The 18116-nt window shown below is 33.0% G+C and overlaps 1 protein-coding gene across 20 annotated transcripts in view; it reads right to left on the bottom strand.

Annotated features, from left to right (window-relative positions):
* The window catches only part of EPC1 (enhancer of polycomb homolog 1), a 94755-nt gene that overhangs the window by 9992 nt on the left and 66647 nt on the right, over positions 1-18116 (bottom strand). For 19 of the 20 annotated variants that reach the window (XR_004956834.1, XM_036243547.1, XM_036243444.1 and 16 more), the window contains 8 exons: positions 9637-9782; positions 9002-9208; positions 8256-8404; positions 6928-7087; positions 5718-5894; positions 5547-5636; positions 5317-5465; positions 3378-3727 (listed from right to left, as the gene is read on the bottom strand). Coding sequence is in view for 19 of the 20 variants with exons in the window: in XM_036243547.1 (XP_036099440.1) it covers positions 3378-3727; positions 5317-5465; positions 5547-5636; positions 5718-5894; positions 6928-7087; positions 8256-8404; positions 9002-9208; positions 9637-9782 (1428 nt within the window). In the remaining variant the exon portion in view is untranslated. The remainder of the gene's footprint in view (positions 1-3377; positions 3728-5316; positions 5466-5546; positions 5637-5717; positions 5895-6927; positions 7088-8255; positions 8405-9001; positions 9209-9636; positions 9783-18116) is intronic. The other variant, XM_036243435.1, reaches the window with a different exon arrangement.

Below are 18116 nucleotides of genomic sequence, written 5' to 3'. Positions count from 1 at the left end.
ACAAAATACTTCAACAAACCCAAATACTTATTTTAAAAGATAGCCCTCAATTACAATTTCTTTGAGCAGGAGTACACAGGCAGAAAGTTATTTTAGTACAGGAAAAATGTTAACTTTAAAGAAGTAAATATAAAATGGAATGACTCTAGACAGTATTAAAGTATGACCCCCTAATCAATAAGCTTGAATTGACAGTTTAGATTGAGGCTTATGAACATTTACCAGCCACACAGAAATACAATATGAAAATAGGTTTGGTAATTCATCTGATGGCAAAACACGACTGAATATGAATTCATTTGGTCGCAAAATGACTTGAACACGAGATTATTTGCGGTCAAACATTCTGCTTAGTGTGACTATTCTTGCATGTCACTGTAAAACTGTAGAACTAGTACTGTATTCTATTACGGATGCTACTTGAGACTGCTGAGAATGCAATTCTGAATTTTGAAAAACATTTGGATAAGGATTAAGGTCTTGTGGACTTACAAAATCCAACAATGAAAATATTCAGTGCTCAAATCTAGAGTTCCTTTTCTGAGTTAAAATTAAAATTTTATGTTACAAACTGAAGTAAATTGCACTAAGTAAGTTACAGATATTGAGACTTAGAATATAACATTCGAACTACAAATTTCCTATTCACTTATGAAAATAAATCAAGTCTTTAATGGATATGTGAGCTTAGAAAACTGACTTAGTATGCTGATGAAATTTCATTGGGAACTGGGAACTCAAATCCTGAACATATAATGGTGGTTTAAAAATCACTTTTCTGTTTTTAGTCTTTCTGAATTATAGAGTCCTCTCTAATTATGATAAAAGGAATATTCTGACATGTGATATCTCCCAACTCAGATACATGCAAATAATACTTAGTTACTGAACAAAGACTAAATTTTCAAAGGTGCTTTTATTGATTAAAAAAGCTTATTCCCTTTATTAAAAAATAATGGGCTCCTGATATCCTCATTTAGAATTTCCTATTTGAAAATAAGGATAAACAAGCCCTTGTAGATGATTAATTAGAAAGGGAAAACTCAGTCCAGAGGGCATCACTTTTGTCACAGCACACATATTAACATTAAAAAAAAACAATAATAAAAAATGTCTAAATCAAAATCCACCAATCCAGTTTAAGTAGCAGGCAAATATATCAACTGACTCATATCTTATTCAATGGTTAAGTTCTAAAGTCAGTAAAAACTAAGCTTTAAAAAAATTCCTCTGCAGTGCACCATGTAATGCAGACATCTTTCAATAAACCCAACACAGCCAGTTTTACTTCTGACATCAGACTAGATCCAAGTTTCTGTGGCTGAGTACCAGATGAAGTAGTATTTGTGGCTCATGTTACATGAAAAAAACAAAACAGAAAACAAACTTTAAAACTATAATTACACTGCCCGAGGTAAGATGCTTAACCTATGAATGAAATATCAATGCAGGCACTGATGCTACTCAAACAATATGCACTTCTCCCATTCCCATAGTGGCTCACACCAGCAAATACATTTTACTTTTAGTAGAATTGTAGATTCAAAACCCTGTATAACATTTGAACTGCTAAATTTTTTTTTCCTCTTTAGGGCATCTAACAGTTGAATTCACTTAAATGTACATATGATGTAACTCCACTGTAATGCACTTTACAGAGCATAAAGAGGAAAGTTTTAGGCTTCTGGAATATTCACAAATATGAAAGAACAAAGCACTACTCTACAGCAATCTGTAGGCATCTATCTACTCTCCAAGCATAAAGAAACTAGTAAAATTGAAGGGAAAACAGAAAGTAATTCAGTGCAACAGAAAAAAAATGATAAACCCATTTAAAAAAAAGTTATATCACATATATAAGGGAAGGAAATAATTAAAAAGAAAATTAGAGTTACTAAAGATTTTTTTCCAGCTAAACTTTTGGTAATATTTCTATTCAATGTTCACCTTTTAATATTCTTTGGCTAATACCAATCAAGTTAAGTTTTACAATACCAATGCTTACTAGAGTTGTATAGCAAAATAATTTACTTAAAAAAGATCACTACAAGATCCTAAGGATTGTTATACAACTGAGCTTCTTTATTCTAAGAAGTGAAAAATATGGGGATTGATGATGGAACATGCCAAATTTCAATGAGAAGTTTCGAAGAATTTTACACAGCTTAAAAATCTTTATCAGGGAAACATATTACAAGTTTATACTTTTAAAATCTCTATACTAACTATAAATAAATCCTTCTTCATTTTGATTAAAACTATAAAATCAGAGAGAAACGAACTCTTCATGATACAGACTGAAATTAATGGAACTATAAACAATGTTAGTGTTCAGATAATTTACATTATCTTCTAGTTAATTTGTAAAAACAGACAAAAACAAAACAACTTGATTATTTTTCTTATGAGCTGAAAAGACTTCACAGAGCACTTTTTTTTTCTATTCTCAAAGTAAATTATTTATGAAATCTTTTCTGGAGGGCTTTAAGTACATTTTCAGATTTATTAGAAAGTTATACTATAGCTTTACCAGATGATTAGTGGAACAAAATAAGTATCTTTATAGTCCTTTCAAAATTTGTATTTAAATTATCTTTACAAAAATCTGTAGTAACTTTAACAGTGGATTTCTATAATCTACATGCCTCAAATAACACATTTATGCTTAAAATAGAAGCTAAAATTTTAGAAATATTTTAATTAGACAGCATTTATTTTAGATACATTTCACAAAGTAGCCATAATGCTGAAGTAGATATTATCTAAATATGTTTCCAAAATTAAAATAATCTTTTAACTTAAATATTGTTTTGTGAAAAATTACTTTTTCTCTTATAAATTATTCTGAATTACTGTTAACAGATGAGCTTTACGTATCTATCAACTTGCTGGTCTACTTTTAAGCAGTCTAAGTGAAAGACTAGAGAGGTATCCAAGCATTAAACAATAACAATTTATGGCCTTTTTCCCCCCATATTATTTTGAAAATATAATTGTTCAATCTTGTGGTTCTGAGTGCATCCAGGAAACAAATGTTATACATTAAATACAGGGTGGGACAAAACTAGGTTTACAGTGGTGGGTATTCAAAACACGGAAGTTTATTCTATTATTCTACTGTATTATTTTTCCATGTGAACAACTGTAAACCTACTGTCCCACCCTGTAGTAATAAACCACCTCTTTGCATGTGGGTATGTTTAAATGAAGACACATGTACAAACAGGATTCAAATAAATATGTAAACCTAGGTCTTTCTTTTTTTAACTATTTTGAGACAAAAGGGCTTTTAGTCATAAATATAATAAACCACATATTAAAAAAATTGATAAACCTGACATTTCCACAGAAATGTACATCATAACAAATAAACATACCAAAGTGTGCTGAACCACTGCTACTTTTACTTTGTGTAGAGGTACTGCATGTCTGGGTCCCAGGTTGTGCTGTTCCTGTCCGAGTTATACTCCTATATAATTTTCTACAGGAGAGTTCATCATTGTCACTGTCATGTAGGGATGGTGTCCGAGGCCTAAAATGCCGCCATCTACATGACTTGATATTGACTAGTATCTGACTGAGGTCTTTAGAGAAAGATTTGTCCGAGGTATTTGTTTCTGAGGTATTGGCAGACTGATTGACTGGAGAATGTAGTGAGGAAAGCATTTCCAAATCCAGATGGCGGAGCATACTGTCATAGTCTGAGTGAGCTCTGTCCAGTAAGACCCTATTAAAAATAAGACAGTAAACATGTATGTAACATAGCTATTCAAAAATTATATATAAAAATGTTTTTCTTTCTTTCACCCAAATCCAAAAAGCCATGTCATACTGAGTATTTAAATTTGATTATTGCAGTATTTGGCACTATAGGCTAAAATCTCAGTATCTAATAAAGATTCTTTCTTTTATGTTATAATGATCTGATTAAATAAGAGAGTAATCCACCTCAGAGAATAAGGTAAATATTCTACAATAGTAAGAGTTGCAACAGTTCTAAGTTACTGGTAACATATAAAAGTGTTTTTCTTTTCAAATTTCTTTTAAACTGAAGACTTTCACTTCCATTACAAGTACCAGAACACTTGACAAAATGTTGCTAAAATATTTGTTCTCTATTTAAGCAAAAACTTCATTTTTGGGGGGGTGGGGGAGGAAGTAGGAGAAAAGCAGTAAAAGGTATGTGATCTTTATGTTATGTTATACCATTAAAATTTCTAATAAGATAAAATATTTGAGATGTTACTAATATCAACTTTAAAAATGACTTTATCTTAAAATGTTAAAGTATAGAATAAAATTAATGATAGTACAGAATAATATAGCCAACATAGAGAATTTTCACTACTGTTGATGTCAGTTGTAATGATATTGGGAAAAAAAGCTAAATAAAATGTATTTTGGAGATGGAAGGAGACTTGACTTCGGTTGGTGAACATACAAAGCAATATACAGATGATGTATTATAGAACTATACACCTGAACCTATAATTTATTAACCATTGTAACTCCAATAGCTCAATTAAAAAATAAGTGTTTTGATGTCTGGATAATTCTAAACTGTTTAAGTAATATAAGAACTGCAACTAAGATTAAAAAATGAAACAAACATATGTGTAAACCATTTATTTATCATAAATCATACCCTTAGGTTTCTTCCTGAAAGCACTTTGATATTATCTGTTTTGCCTTTTAATTCTTTTCACAGTTTACATAAAGGCTTTCTTTTTTTTTGCTTTTATGCATTCTGCAATTACTTCCTCCCCCCATACAACTTCTTACACAAAAGTATCTAGAGTATGAAGGAGTTCTAACAGGTTTAAACAAAGGAAGAAGAGCAATTAGATCCTGACAATCTAGGATGTCAAGATCAGGTCATACATGGAACCTGGAGCCTTTTCACTGACAAGTTAAACAACTCAGTATACTATATATGATATTTCTTAGTCCATTTAATCCTTTTATTCAATATCTTCCAGAATTCCTGAAATGTCTGTAGTTTAAGTTAAAACAATTTATACAATCATGACTTGCCTTTATCTGGTGCCTTTTATCAGAATTCTATCTGTGAGGATAGATATCTGAGGTTTTCTAACTTGGGAAGAACAAGTACATTAGGGATCCATTAGTTATTCGTTAAATACTATGGCTATGGCGGTATAACAACCAGGTAGCAAGACAAAGTATTTCAAACAAAAAATCAGTCAAGAACAGCAAATGGGACAAATGAGCTACCCTAACCTACACTTTAAATTTTAAATTCGATTACCCTACTGTCTACAACATCCCTATGCTTCGAATACAGAAATACCTTACCTTCCACCTCGCCCAACCCGTCTTCGTGCAAATCCAATACACCTCTGGGGTACGGTGAGGGTAGTTAAGCAGTATCTGTATCGCACATCCCCTAATCCTCCGTCCTTAGGACTGGTCCAAGGCCAGTTGCCAGTTTGGTCTAAGTGAGGCTTAACAAAAAATCTAAATTACTTTATTTGGTCAGTTAAAGGTAAATCATTCATTATTTTAAAAAAGAGCCTGAAACTTACAGCATAGTACTGACAGCCTGCTTTCCTACGGAAAGCAAATGGACCATCGGGATCATTCTCCTCCTCAGCTTCCGAAGAACCAGACAAAACCTTTAAATAAAATGCAGTGAGTCAAAACATGTGACTTCCTATATTTCTCCTCTATATTCATAGAAAAATTCTTATGTTTACCTGGGAGAGAGGCTCTTCATCTGAGCTGGGAAAATCATACTGATTTAAATCTTTAGCATTAAAGACTGGCAGTACAGCAGGACTCGTCTGTTGCGGAGGAACAGCAGCAGATGATGGTAAGACTTTGGGCTTCTTTTCATATTTACGTTTAGGTCGGATAAGATCGGTTTTATCTTGCTGCAATAAAGTCATGAGTTAATCAAACATAGGAAACCAGTCAATAAAGCTGCAGTTTTGGGGTTTTTAAAAGAAGTTCACTGCTATAATAAAGGCATTCTCACAGGAGATACAAGACTCTTAAGTTCTGCCATTTTGTATGGTAAAGTCTTAGAGTTTGGTTGGTCTCTGAAAACGTGAATATGCTTCTTCGTAATCTGATCAAGTATTTTGTTCCAATTAAAGGAAAAGAGTCTTCTCCAGCTTCCGAAACCCTGTAACTGCAATTAGTATTTACTGTGGTTTCCTGTTTCTTTTTCTTAATTTTCTATAAAAATACTAGGAGAGAATTTATAAAAGGATATCTAGTCTTTATTCTAAAAAATTAACAAATCAACATGGGGAAAATGATAATGAAAAAATTGCACATATACACAGAGCGGACTTCAGTTTACTGTTAATATAGTGGAAAATAAATCCATAATGCCGAGGTGTTAGGAAAATATAAAGCAGTAAATATTTACTACTAGCTAAACAATGAAGGCATTCTGGAATGGTGAATTTTGAACAGTTTTAGAGGATAAATATTTAAAATCATTAAATGGGAAACACAAGGATAAAATACATAGGTGAGTGTGATTGAGCTGACGAACAAAAGGCATGTTAGAAATATGAATGGCAGGGGCGGCAGAGGCTAGGAGAGGTATGCATTTGATGTGTAGGAAAAAGGAAAGAAAGACTAGAGGCAAAAATGGTATTTGTTGGGAATAAAAAGATCACGGCAAGTATCATGTGCATGTAAACATGCTAAATATTTCTTTCTGTCAAGTTTTATGCACTTTATGGCATTATGGTTGTTTTGGAAAAGTTAATTACAAAGTTAATTATTATTTATAAGCTCTACTGTTGTATCAAAAGCCCAGTCTTGAAACAAAATCTGGCTCTGTAGCACATTTCATGGTAGGGTTTATATATTTTTTTCTTTTTCACTCTGATTCTAATGATAAAATACCACTCCATTATCAGCTACTATAATCACAAAACTTTGTATCACCTTATTAACTTTAAACTCCTTCACATCCACTGCTTCCTGATGTTTAAATTGATTGCTATTAGTAATAGGGATGATGGGGATGGCATATGTAGGTTTCACTGGCTGTCTCTGTGCCATAACCTCAGACATAATCTCTCCATTGTAGTCACCCAAATTATACCTGAAATTATAAAAAAGAAAGTGCAAAAAGTTAGTTCTGTAAGTACTCAGCCTTCTGATTAATAAGAACTGAGATATAATTATAAACACTGATTAGATCTGGTAAAATTACAGTTAAACTTTGACTAATTTGCTGAATGCTCATTAAAATAAAAGATTACAGAATTCCTTTTACTTTTTGGCTTATAGCATTATCTTAGCAACATAAATAGAAGATTGTGGGGAAAAAACAAAGGTTCAAAATTAAAAAAAAAATTATTTATTGATTTGAGAGAGAAAGGGGAGAGGGGAAGAGTGGAGAAGATGGGGAGAGGAAGAGAAAAAGAGAAAGAAAGAGAGAGAGAGAGAGAGAGAGAGAGAGAGAGAGAGAGAGAGAGGGAGAGAGGGAGAGAGAGAGAGAGAAAAGGAAACATTGATTTTGTTGATTTACTTACTTATACATTCCATTGGTTGATTTTTATATATGCCCTGACTGGGGATTGAATCTGAAACCTTGTTGTATCCGGATGACATGGCAACCAGCTGAGCCACTTGGCCAGGGCAACAGTTCAAATTTTAACTTAGCAGTTTGGTGAAAGATTTGGTGGAGATGTTGAAGTTAATGCCTAAAATGGCGCTAAGGAACTTTCTGGTAATTTGAATTGCCTGTGCTATAAAACTTATTTTCCTGAACTGAACCACAAGAAATTCAATAGTGGTTTTCTCTGGGGATCGGACTAGGAAATAGCAGAGTAAGGCTTGAAGTTTTCACCATGTACCTTGATGAATGGTTATTTGAGTGTTAAGGTTATGGGTCTTTTCCCCTCACCCTTATAGTTTTTTTTAAATAGTACCATCTACTGAATAAAATAAAAACATTAAATTGACAAATGTTCTCTCTTTTCTCTCTTGTTGTTACCATGCACACACTCACTTAAGGACCAAAAAAAAAAATTCGCAATGGAAATACCTGGCATATTTCAATTTTTCTGAACACGGTCACTTTTTAAAAAAATAGAGTAACACACGTAAAATTGTACAAAGTATATTATACCACACATTTAAATAGTTTCTAATTATTATTAAAAGATATTTCTGGAGTTACAGATAATTGCTTAAGAAATAAATTAACTCAGTATACAAAATGCTTATAGTATCATACTTCCTAATGCTATTAAAATATACTTTACCTCTTTTCCATAATTTCCAGTGTTAAGTGCAATAATTCCCTTTTACTCTTTTCTCTTCTTTTTATCATCTCTAGAATAGTAACAGCCCGACTTAGATCTCGACGCAGCTTAAGCATTTTTTCATAAGAGGCTTCATCATTTTTGCGATTCTGTAAATATAAACGTTCTTGTTTATTTATTTAAAAAAAATCTTTTCTTTATTGATTTTTAGAGAGAGAGGAAGGAAGAGGGAGAGAGAGATAGAAACATCAATGAGCAAGAACATCAATTGGCCACCTCCTACATGCCCCCCCCCCCCGGGGATCTGGCCCACAACATGGGCCTGTGCCCTGACCAGGAATCTAACCAGTGACCTCTTGGTGCATGGGTCGACACTCAACCACTGAGCCACACTGGCTGGGCTAAACATTCTTGTTTAATGTCAATAAGCATTTCTAGCTAGTGGCATTCTGAACATAGATACTGACATATATAGAAGAAAATTTAAAAACACTGAAAGAGGTCATGGAGCATCAGGAAATCAATTTTGTATATGATTTTAAACAGATAAGCATTAAAATATACCAATAGCTTCATAATGAATCTTAAGGCCAAATGACTTTAAATTAGTATTTTTCATTATATTATACAGAAAGTCTATTTGAACACAAATTAAAACATAGCCTCCAGATATTGAGATACTCATAACTATAAACAGTTTTTCTTACATTAAAAAAAAAATTACAAAATTTCTCAAATTCACTTACTTTTCGAGTCTGCATTTTTTCAGTACGTCTTCTAAAAGCCACATAAGGATCATTTGTGCTGGAACCATCTCGCTTCTCTTGTTTTACTGATGGGATAAGAGATGGCCCTCGACAATTTTTTCTCTTTTTAATCCAGTATTCATAAACTTCTCTGATGACCTCATCATCTTCTTTTAGCAACAATTTGGCTTCCTGCAGACTGACTGGCTAAATGTAAAATTATTATGTCATTTTCATATGATATACACATATAAGGTTCAAAAGTACTTCCAAATTTAAATGACAACAATCAAAATAACAAGTGTTTACAAGAGCAAATACAGAGTACCTTACATGTTAGTCATTGAGCTAGATGCTTTATATATGTTGTTTTTTATTTTATTTTCACAACAATCCCATGATATTTATCATCTCTATTTTATAGATGGAAAAACTAAGGCACAGAGTAATTTAAACATACTGCTCAAGACTACACAGGTTTAGAGGGCAGAGACAGGATATGACATCATGCTTACTAATTCCAGAGCCTGCTCTGCTCACTTACCTCTCCCCAACATTATATTATTTCCATATAAATGTAGATATTTGTATAAATACATATACACACACTTATTATATATACATTGAAGCTGTACCTGCTGACCACTGCCTTTTTCTAGACGGTCAATCATCTCCTCAAATTGCAATGGGCAGATGTCCATTTTCTTTTTCAGTTTATTCACGAATACTTCATCTTCAGAATCCAAATCATAGTCAGGCTGTTCAGCATCCAAACTAAAAGCTGACAGAAGAAACCATAAGCAATCATTTACTCTGTGACTCCACTTGACAAACCCTCTCACAGACTTCTGGATAAAAACAAGGCCTAGACGTTCTAAAGAAATAAGGAAGACTTTCTGAATTTTGTTTTCAGACACACAATTTAAGCTAATAGATATGTTTCCCACATTTAAAGTTTAAGAAATTAGATTATCTTTACCGTCAATACAGATAGATATAAGTGATAAAAGACAACGGATGTTACTCCACTCCCAAAAGCAAATAAACTAGGGGCCCATTGATAAAAACAGATTATTAAATGTATTGGGTTAAATTACATAAAAAGTTTTGTAGCTCAAAATGTGTCAAAATGTTAGCAACTTCATATGGTTTGACATAAAACGGTAAGATCTTTAAATAAGATTGTTTCTAGAATATTTAAGTCCTATTTTATAAATTATGCAACTTCTTTTCCAAAAGCTTAGGGAGTGGTACTTGAAGTTGAAGTGTTAGAAGCTACTGCCAACAACAGTAATAACTATCACTCAGTAAGTGCATTCCTGGATAAGGAGGTTTTGGTTTGTTCCCTCATGAGACTCACTGTCATGGTGATAGAAATGTGAGGTGTATCTCATATTTGTCAAGATTTGTAAAAAGAGGCAAACACCACCACTCTATATTATCAAATGTCATTTACTTACCAAAATGAGGCAAGGTTGACCATAATTAAAATATTAAGTAGCTTGATATAATTTGTCTCACATCTTTCCCTTGCCTAATTCCCCCTACTGACTTCCCATCACCTTAGAATCCAAATCCTTACAATTATGAGGCCCTTTTTGATCTACTATGTCTAGTCTCATCAGTACTTTATAACCTAGCAATATCAAACTTAATCTCATCTTCAGGTCTTTACATTAGCTATTTTCTGCCTGCTCACCTAGCAAATGACTATTTATTCTTTTCAAAACTCAACCTGCCCTGGCTGGTTGCTCAGTGGTTAGAGTGTTGGCCTACAGACCAAAAAAGGGTAATGGATTCTATTCCTGGTCAAGTACCTCAGTTGCAGAGATTGTGTGGGAGGCAACCAATCCATGTTTCCCTCTCTTTCTCTCTTCTTTCCCTCTCTTCCACTCTGTATAAAAATCAATGGAACAATATCCACAGGTGAGGATTAACAAATAAAGTAAAAAACAAACAAAAAATCTCTGACATCAACTCCTGTATAGTACAGGGAATATAGTCAACAATACAAAGTGGGGCAAAAAAAGTAGGTTTACAGTTATGAGTATGTAAGAGTTTATTTTTATATTATTTATTACCCATACAAACTGTAAACCTACTTTTGCCATCCCCGTATGGTCTCAGGTGTGTACAAGACTCAGGGATCGCTTTGTAACTTGTATAAGTGTCTAACCAATATGCTGTACACCTGAAACTAATATAAATACTGAATGTCAACTATAATTAAAAAAATAATTGACTATACCACTATGTTTCATTTTCTATTTTGACTTACATCAACTTCTATGACATTCCCAATTAAAGTAAATATTAAGACTTCTTCATAAAAATCTTGAGATATTAATATCTTTGCCCATGTTTCTTGCAACTACATACCCTCCAATGATTTTCCATGATCTAATTGTTTGTCATTGCTATGGAAACAGCTTTTGGAGATCTTGAAGTGGATTAAAAGTTTGACTGTTGGGTTAAAAACACTTGTTTTTCTTATACCTAATCGAGGTAATCTATATTTGTGTTGTTCACTAGCCATGTGTGACTAATTAGGGAACACGTCGCAATGTTCTGCCTTAGGTATATTTTATATTTTTTTAGGGTCTCATTTATACATTACTTCTCATCCTCCACTATAAAATTTATTTTTCTTTAAATCAAATCACATTTACAAATCTTAATTATTCATAAAAACTAAATAAGCTCACCTAATATCAACTTACTTTTGCATTATCAATATATTTCACATACTTTTGGCATACATTATATCATCAATGACAAGTCATGTCCAGCATATCAGGGAACAGAATCAAGATTGGGAAGGAAAATACCTATCCTAGAGTTTGTTTCCCACTGAAATTAACAAATAACTTGAGAGAATACTCTTGCCTCTGCAAAAAACTATTCTTTTAGTTGGTACAAATATATCTAAGATCTTAAAATATAAAGAGAACCAATTCTTGTTCAGAAATAAAACAGTAAAATCTTAGAGAAAAGCTAACATGAAAAAATTCACTTTAGGATTTCATTTGAACAAAATAAACTCACAGGCAACGATTAAGGTGTAATTTAGCTTAAACCAAGACTGCAATTCTAACAGCTCAACCACAGCTAATAAAAATGTATGGTACTAAAAATAGGAATGTCTTCAAGTAGAAAACAGGGTATAAAGAGAATCAGGCCAACAGGTTAACTCTTCTAAGCTCTGCCAATTAAAATGAGACCTAGCTAGCCAATACTTGTTTAATAATGGGAGCCAAACTGTAGAAGCTGACTCCTTTAAAAATATTTGACAGGGACAAACACAGACATGTGTATAGTTAAACAAAATACAATATAATATACAGACGAAGAAAATGCTATAGGAAACAAATCTAAGCAAAAAGAACATAATACATATAAATTGATTAGATTATATTCTTTTAGTTTTTTTCTTCATTGATTTTTAGAGAGAGGAAGGGACAGGGAGAGAAACATCGATGAGAGAAAACATCGACTGGCCACCTCCTGCATGCTGCCAACTGGGGATCGGGCCCACAATCTGGGCATGTGCCCTGACCAGGAATCGAACCAGCGACCTCTGGTGCACGGGTCAAAGCTCAACTACTGAGCCACACTGGCCAGGCTGATTAGATTATTTTAAATAGAGTGGTACAAGCCATGGTACTTACCCTCAGACTTAAGAGTCCAGTGATAGAGATGGAACACATGACATGTCTATGTAACAAATGCCGTATTGTGGCTCAGACTAAGTGTGTACAGGTAGGTATGTGCATAACTCCAAATAGTATTTTTAAAACATAAAAAGCAAATAGTAAAATAATATTTGGGTCTATGAAATGGCACAGAATGTGGATTAGGAGCAGAATATAATCCTCGATTGAAAGGAAGGCACACTATTCAAAGTTGAGGAGAAATTTCTCAGATCACGAATAATAAATAGGTTTCAACTCAAGTACTAGCTCTCAATGATTAGTCAGTATCTATTTGCAGAACTCCTGGAATAAGTTCTGAGCAGCAGAAAAGAATGTCATAATAGATGTATTTACTATGCGGTGGTAGGTAATTGACATCTTTGCTTTAGATTGAAGAAGACAAAGACTGGCTAGCTAGACAAATTTCTTTCAACTTCTTTTATATAATTTATAAGTGACAGAGCTTGGGAGTCACTTCTAGAATGTACTTGGGGTTAGGAAATGGAGAATCCCACATGTGAAAGTTTTAAAATCCCAGATATGAAATCTTTTGTAGATAAAGCTCTGTGGTTCATGTTATAGATTTTATTTGCCAGAAAGTAGTACCAGAAGAATAATGGGGGAAGAATGTATGTTGTAGTGGGATGGGGAGGCAGGCAAAGGGAAGGAAAAACTATGTAATCTTTCAGAATGAGGGCATAAAGGCAGAATATATCTCTTCAGAGAGGCAATAAAAAAGTAAGCTCTACACAAATCTACTTTTTAAAAATATTTTTATTCATAAATTTAAACTTATAAAAGTTGCAAAATAAAAATAGTACAAGAACACTTACAAATCTTTTACCCAAATTCACTCAATGTTGTAAGTTTATTCTGTGTTTTATTATTTGCACGTGCATTCACATTCACTCTCTCTCCACACACACACTTTAATTTTTAATACTTCAAAGTATATTTCCTAAGAATAGAGAGACTCTTATATAATCACAGTATAGTTGTCAACTTCATAAATTTACACTCATGCAATTTAATCTCCTGCCTATATTCCAATTTGTCAGCTAATCAAAAAATTTACAACATTTTCTCCCTCCAGCACAGGATTAGGTATTATCTTCATTGTTCTCTCTTTAGCTAACTTTAATCTGGAACATTTCACAGCCTCTTTTTTAAAAAATTTAATTTTAAATTACAGTTGAAATTCAATATTATTTTAGTTTCAGGTGTATAGCACAGTATTTAGACAATTATGTAAGTTGCAATGGGTTCCCCTCCCCCCCATAAGTCTAGTATCCACCTGGCACCATACATAATAACAATATTACTGACTATATTCTCTATGCTCTACTTTACATTCCCATGCTTTGTCTTCGAAGACATTAATATTTTTTTGGAGAAAGCATACCTCTCCCCAGGATATTATTATTTATTATCATCGCATTTCTCACTTTGTGTCTGATTTTTTCCTATTGTGATTAGATTATACACTGTTGGCTAACATACTGCATACTCAACTTTTTTAGTCTTCCTCAGGATAGTACATCTAGAGGCACATAATGTTCATCTGTTCCTCGTGAGAGATGATAATTTTGATCACCAGTCAAGTTGCCTGATTACTCCACTGTATTTTTCACATTTTTATAAGCATTTTGAGAGCTTATGATCATGCAAATATCCTGTGCCTCATCAAAATTTCCTCTTATATTGAGCACACATCGATGATTCTTGTGTGATCCAATTTGATCCTGTTAATTATGAAAATAATTTCCCAACTCTCTTCACATGTACATTCAGCTCTTGCCACCCCACTGTAAAAGCATGAAAAGTACTCTTTTCCACCACTCATCTATTTATCATCACTCTGGCCTCACGAATTCCTACTTTTTCAATGGTTTATAACTCATTAACTATTGTACTGAAAAATTCCTGTTTAAATTGTCCCAGGATTAGCTAGTGGAAACTCTTGTGTCCTTCTAAGTGCTTAATTTCTGGCATGACAAAATGTTCCAGGTTCATCTTGTACCTACCCTGCCCCAGTCCTGAAATCAGCCATTTCTCTATAAATTCTTGGTTCCATTTGGTAGGGAAAGGATTCAAGAATAGTGCTAGGTGTGCTCAATGCTACTCAATACTTTTGCTTCTTGGCCCTTCCAGTGGACAGAACTATAAATGCATGTATCTATATCTATACACACATATGTACATATACAAATATATATCAAAACCTTTTAAAAAATGTTTCCTTTGAGGATTAACAGCAGAGCTTTGAAACCAAAGTACATGGGTAAAGGGGAGAGAATCGTTCCTGTCTTCTGATCAAAACTGTTTTGTCCTTTCTTCCAGTATAATTAGGAAAGCAGAAGTCCTAGCAGTATAATCTAGAAGCTTTACAGATCACCAATCAAAAGAGAAATTGTTAACATGACTCTTTGGATCAGGAAATGTTGAATAGTGCTCAGTGAAATAGTTTAGAAGGTAACCACAGTCTGGAACTAAAGAAGGGGATAATGATTTTTATATGGGTTTCTTCCTTCAAAGCTCTGACTAGGATAAGAGAGTAAATTATGATCTCTTTCCTAAGCCAGTTGAAGACAAAAATAGAGTTGAGATTTTTCCAAACTAATGTTATGAAATATTAACAGGTAACAGGTAATGACCACATTAGAAAAATGCTGGTTAAAATACCCTCTCCCCCACCGCCCCGCCTTTTTTTAACTGCAAGACTACTAGAGCCTACAAACACAGTAATGTTCCTATATGTATTGACTCTGGGGGTGGGTAGGGGAATACAATATGCAATAATTCTAATATGTTAGGTCATTGCTTTTTTAGGGCATACTAATTGTCATCTTAAAAACTCCAAGGAACCTAGCAATCAAGATGCAATGTTAACTTTGGAGAAATTTACGTTATAATTAACTTTTTCTTATTTTATTATAGTATGTTAAAAGCTAATAGATATGAACAACAGTATGGTGATGGCCAGACAGAAAGAGGGTTGGAGGGAGGTGGAAGTGGCCAGAAGAGGAATGAGAGAGAGACAAGAGTTTGGGTGGTGAACACACGATGCAGTATGCAGATGATGTTTTGTTGAGATGTACACTTGAGACATGTATGGTTTTGTTAACTAATGTTAATAAAATTGAATAAATAAAAAGCCAATACTAATATTTAAAGAATTAACATCAATTTTACACAATCTCTTCCAGAAAATAGAATAAGAATTCGCTCAATAAAATGTTAGCAAATCCTACCCAATAATGTATGAAAAAAATTACACCACAGGCAAGCAGGATTTATTTTAGGTATAAAAGGCTGCTTTAATATTTGAAAATTAACCAGTGTAAACTATCACATCAACAGGCTAAAGAAGGAAAAAAAATCACATGATCATATCAACTGATGAAGAAAATGCATTTGACAAAAACCCTTTCATGATAAAAACTCTCAGTATGCTAGAAATAGAGGAGAACCTCCTCAATCTCATAAAAAGCAATTACAAAAAATCCTACAGGCAACATGAAAGACTAAATTATTATTTTCCTCTAATATCAGGAATAAGCAAGGATGTCTGCTCTCACCACTTCATTTTAGCATAGTACTAAAGTTCTAGCCACTATAAGAAAAAATATTAAAGACATACAAATTGAAAAAGAAAAAATAAAACACTATTTGCAGACTACAACATTATCTTCTACACAGAAAATCCACAAGAGTCTGAAAACATTTCCTAGAACTAGTAAGTAGTTTTAATTAAGAACACAGGACATAAGATCAATACATAATTGAACAGCCATTTCTATATAGTGAAATGATTAAATGGAAACCAAAATTAAAAATGCAACCCACTTTTAATTGCTTCAAAGAAAATAAAAAGCTCAGGTATAAATTTAAAAAAATGTACAGGATTTGTATTATGAAATTTATAAAGTGTCAATGAAAGAAATCAAATAAGATCTAAATAGTCAGAAACTCACACTATGATCATGGACTAGAAGATTCAACAAAGATCATTTCTTTCTAAAATGATCTATATGTTTAATATAACTCCTATCAAAACCTAATCAAGCTTCTTTGCAGATAAAGAAAAATAAAGAAGAAATCTCTCTCCCTGATGTTAGGGATTATTATATAGCTGCAGTAATCAAGACAGAAGTACTGTCCTGAGATAGACTATAGAATAGAGATCAATAGAAGAGAATACAGAACCCAGAAATAGATCCAAATCAATATGCCTGATTAATTTTTGTTAAGGAAGCAAAAGCAAATCAATGGAGAAGAGATAATTTTCCAATAAATGGTGCTAGAGCAATTGGACAGAGGCAAAAAACAAACAACCCCCTTCCACCACACACACACACACACACTTACTCACTCACTCACTACCTTGACCTAAACCTTACCTTCAAAATTGATCCTACACTTAAATGTAAAATGTGAAACTTCTAGAACTTTGGAACCCAGGACAAGGGAAAGAGGAGTTAAAAGCAAAATAATGATTCATCCATAAGAGCAAAACTGATAAAGTGGACTCATCAAAATGAAAAACTTTTGCTCTGTGACCTTGTTAAGATGATGAAAAGACAAATTACATAATAGACAAAGACTTTGTCTAAAATATATGAATGAACAAAACAAAATCCTCACAACTCAACATCAAAACAAACCAATTAGAAAATGGGCAAAAGATATGCACAATCATTTCACCAAAGAGGATACATAGATGGCAAATTAATACATAAAAAAATGTTTAACATATTTTCTATTCGGATAAATGAGATATCACTGCATACTTACTAGATAAAATAAAAATAGTGATAATCCCAAATGCTGGCAAGGACACAGGAGAAACTGAAATCACACATATGTTGTTGGTGATAATGTAAAATGATATAGCAGTTTGGAAAATAGCATTGAAGCTCTTGTGAGACTAAAAACGAGTGACCCAGGCAACTATACTCATAAGTATTTACTCCAGAGAAATGAAAATTTATATTCACACAAACACTTGTACATGGATATTCACAATACCTTTATTTGTCATAGTCAAACACTAGAAACCACCCAAATATCTTTGAATGGGAGAGTGGTTATGAACAGTGGTACATATATATTATGGAATACTTCTCAGCAACAAGAAAGAATGAATTATTGATACATAAAACAACTCTGATGAACTTTAAGTACATCATGCTAAGTGAAAAAAGCCAATCTCAAAAAAATACAAAGTGCATGATTCCATTTACATTACATTCATGAACTAACATAATCATAGAGATGGAGAACAGATTAGTGGTTGCCAGGGCTAGGGATGGGTTTGGTTATAAAGAAGTAATAAGGTGGAGTCTTATAGCGATTGTACAATTTTGTATCTTGATCATGATGGTGATTATACAAGGCTACACATATCCTGTGAATCTATAATT

This window comes from Molossus molossus, unplaced genomic scaffold (assembly GCF_014108415.1).
Source record: "Molossus molossus isolate mMolMol1 unplaced genomic scaffold, mMolMol1.p scaffold_m16_p_1, whole genome shotgun sequence".
Classification (NCBI taxonomy): domain Eukaryota; kingdom Metazoa; phylum Chordata; class Mammalia; order Chiroptera; family Molossidae; genus Molossus; species Molossus molossus.
Note: the sequence above shows the minus strand (reverse complement) of the source record. Positions and strands in the feature narration are given on the sequence as shown.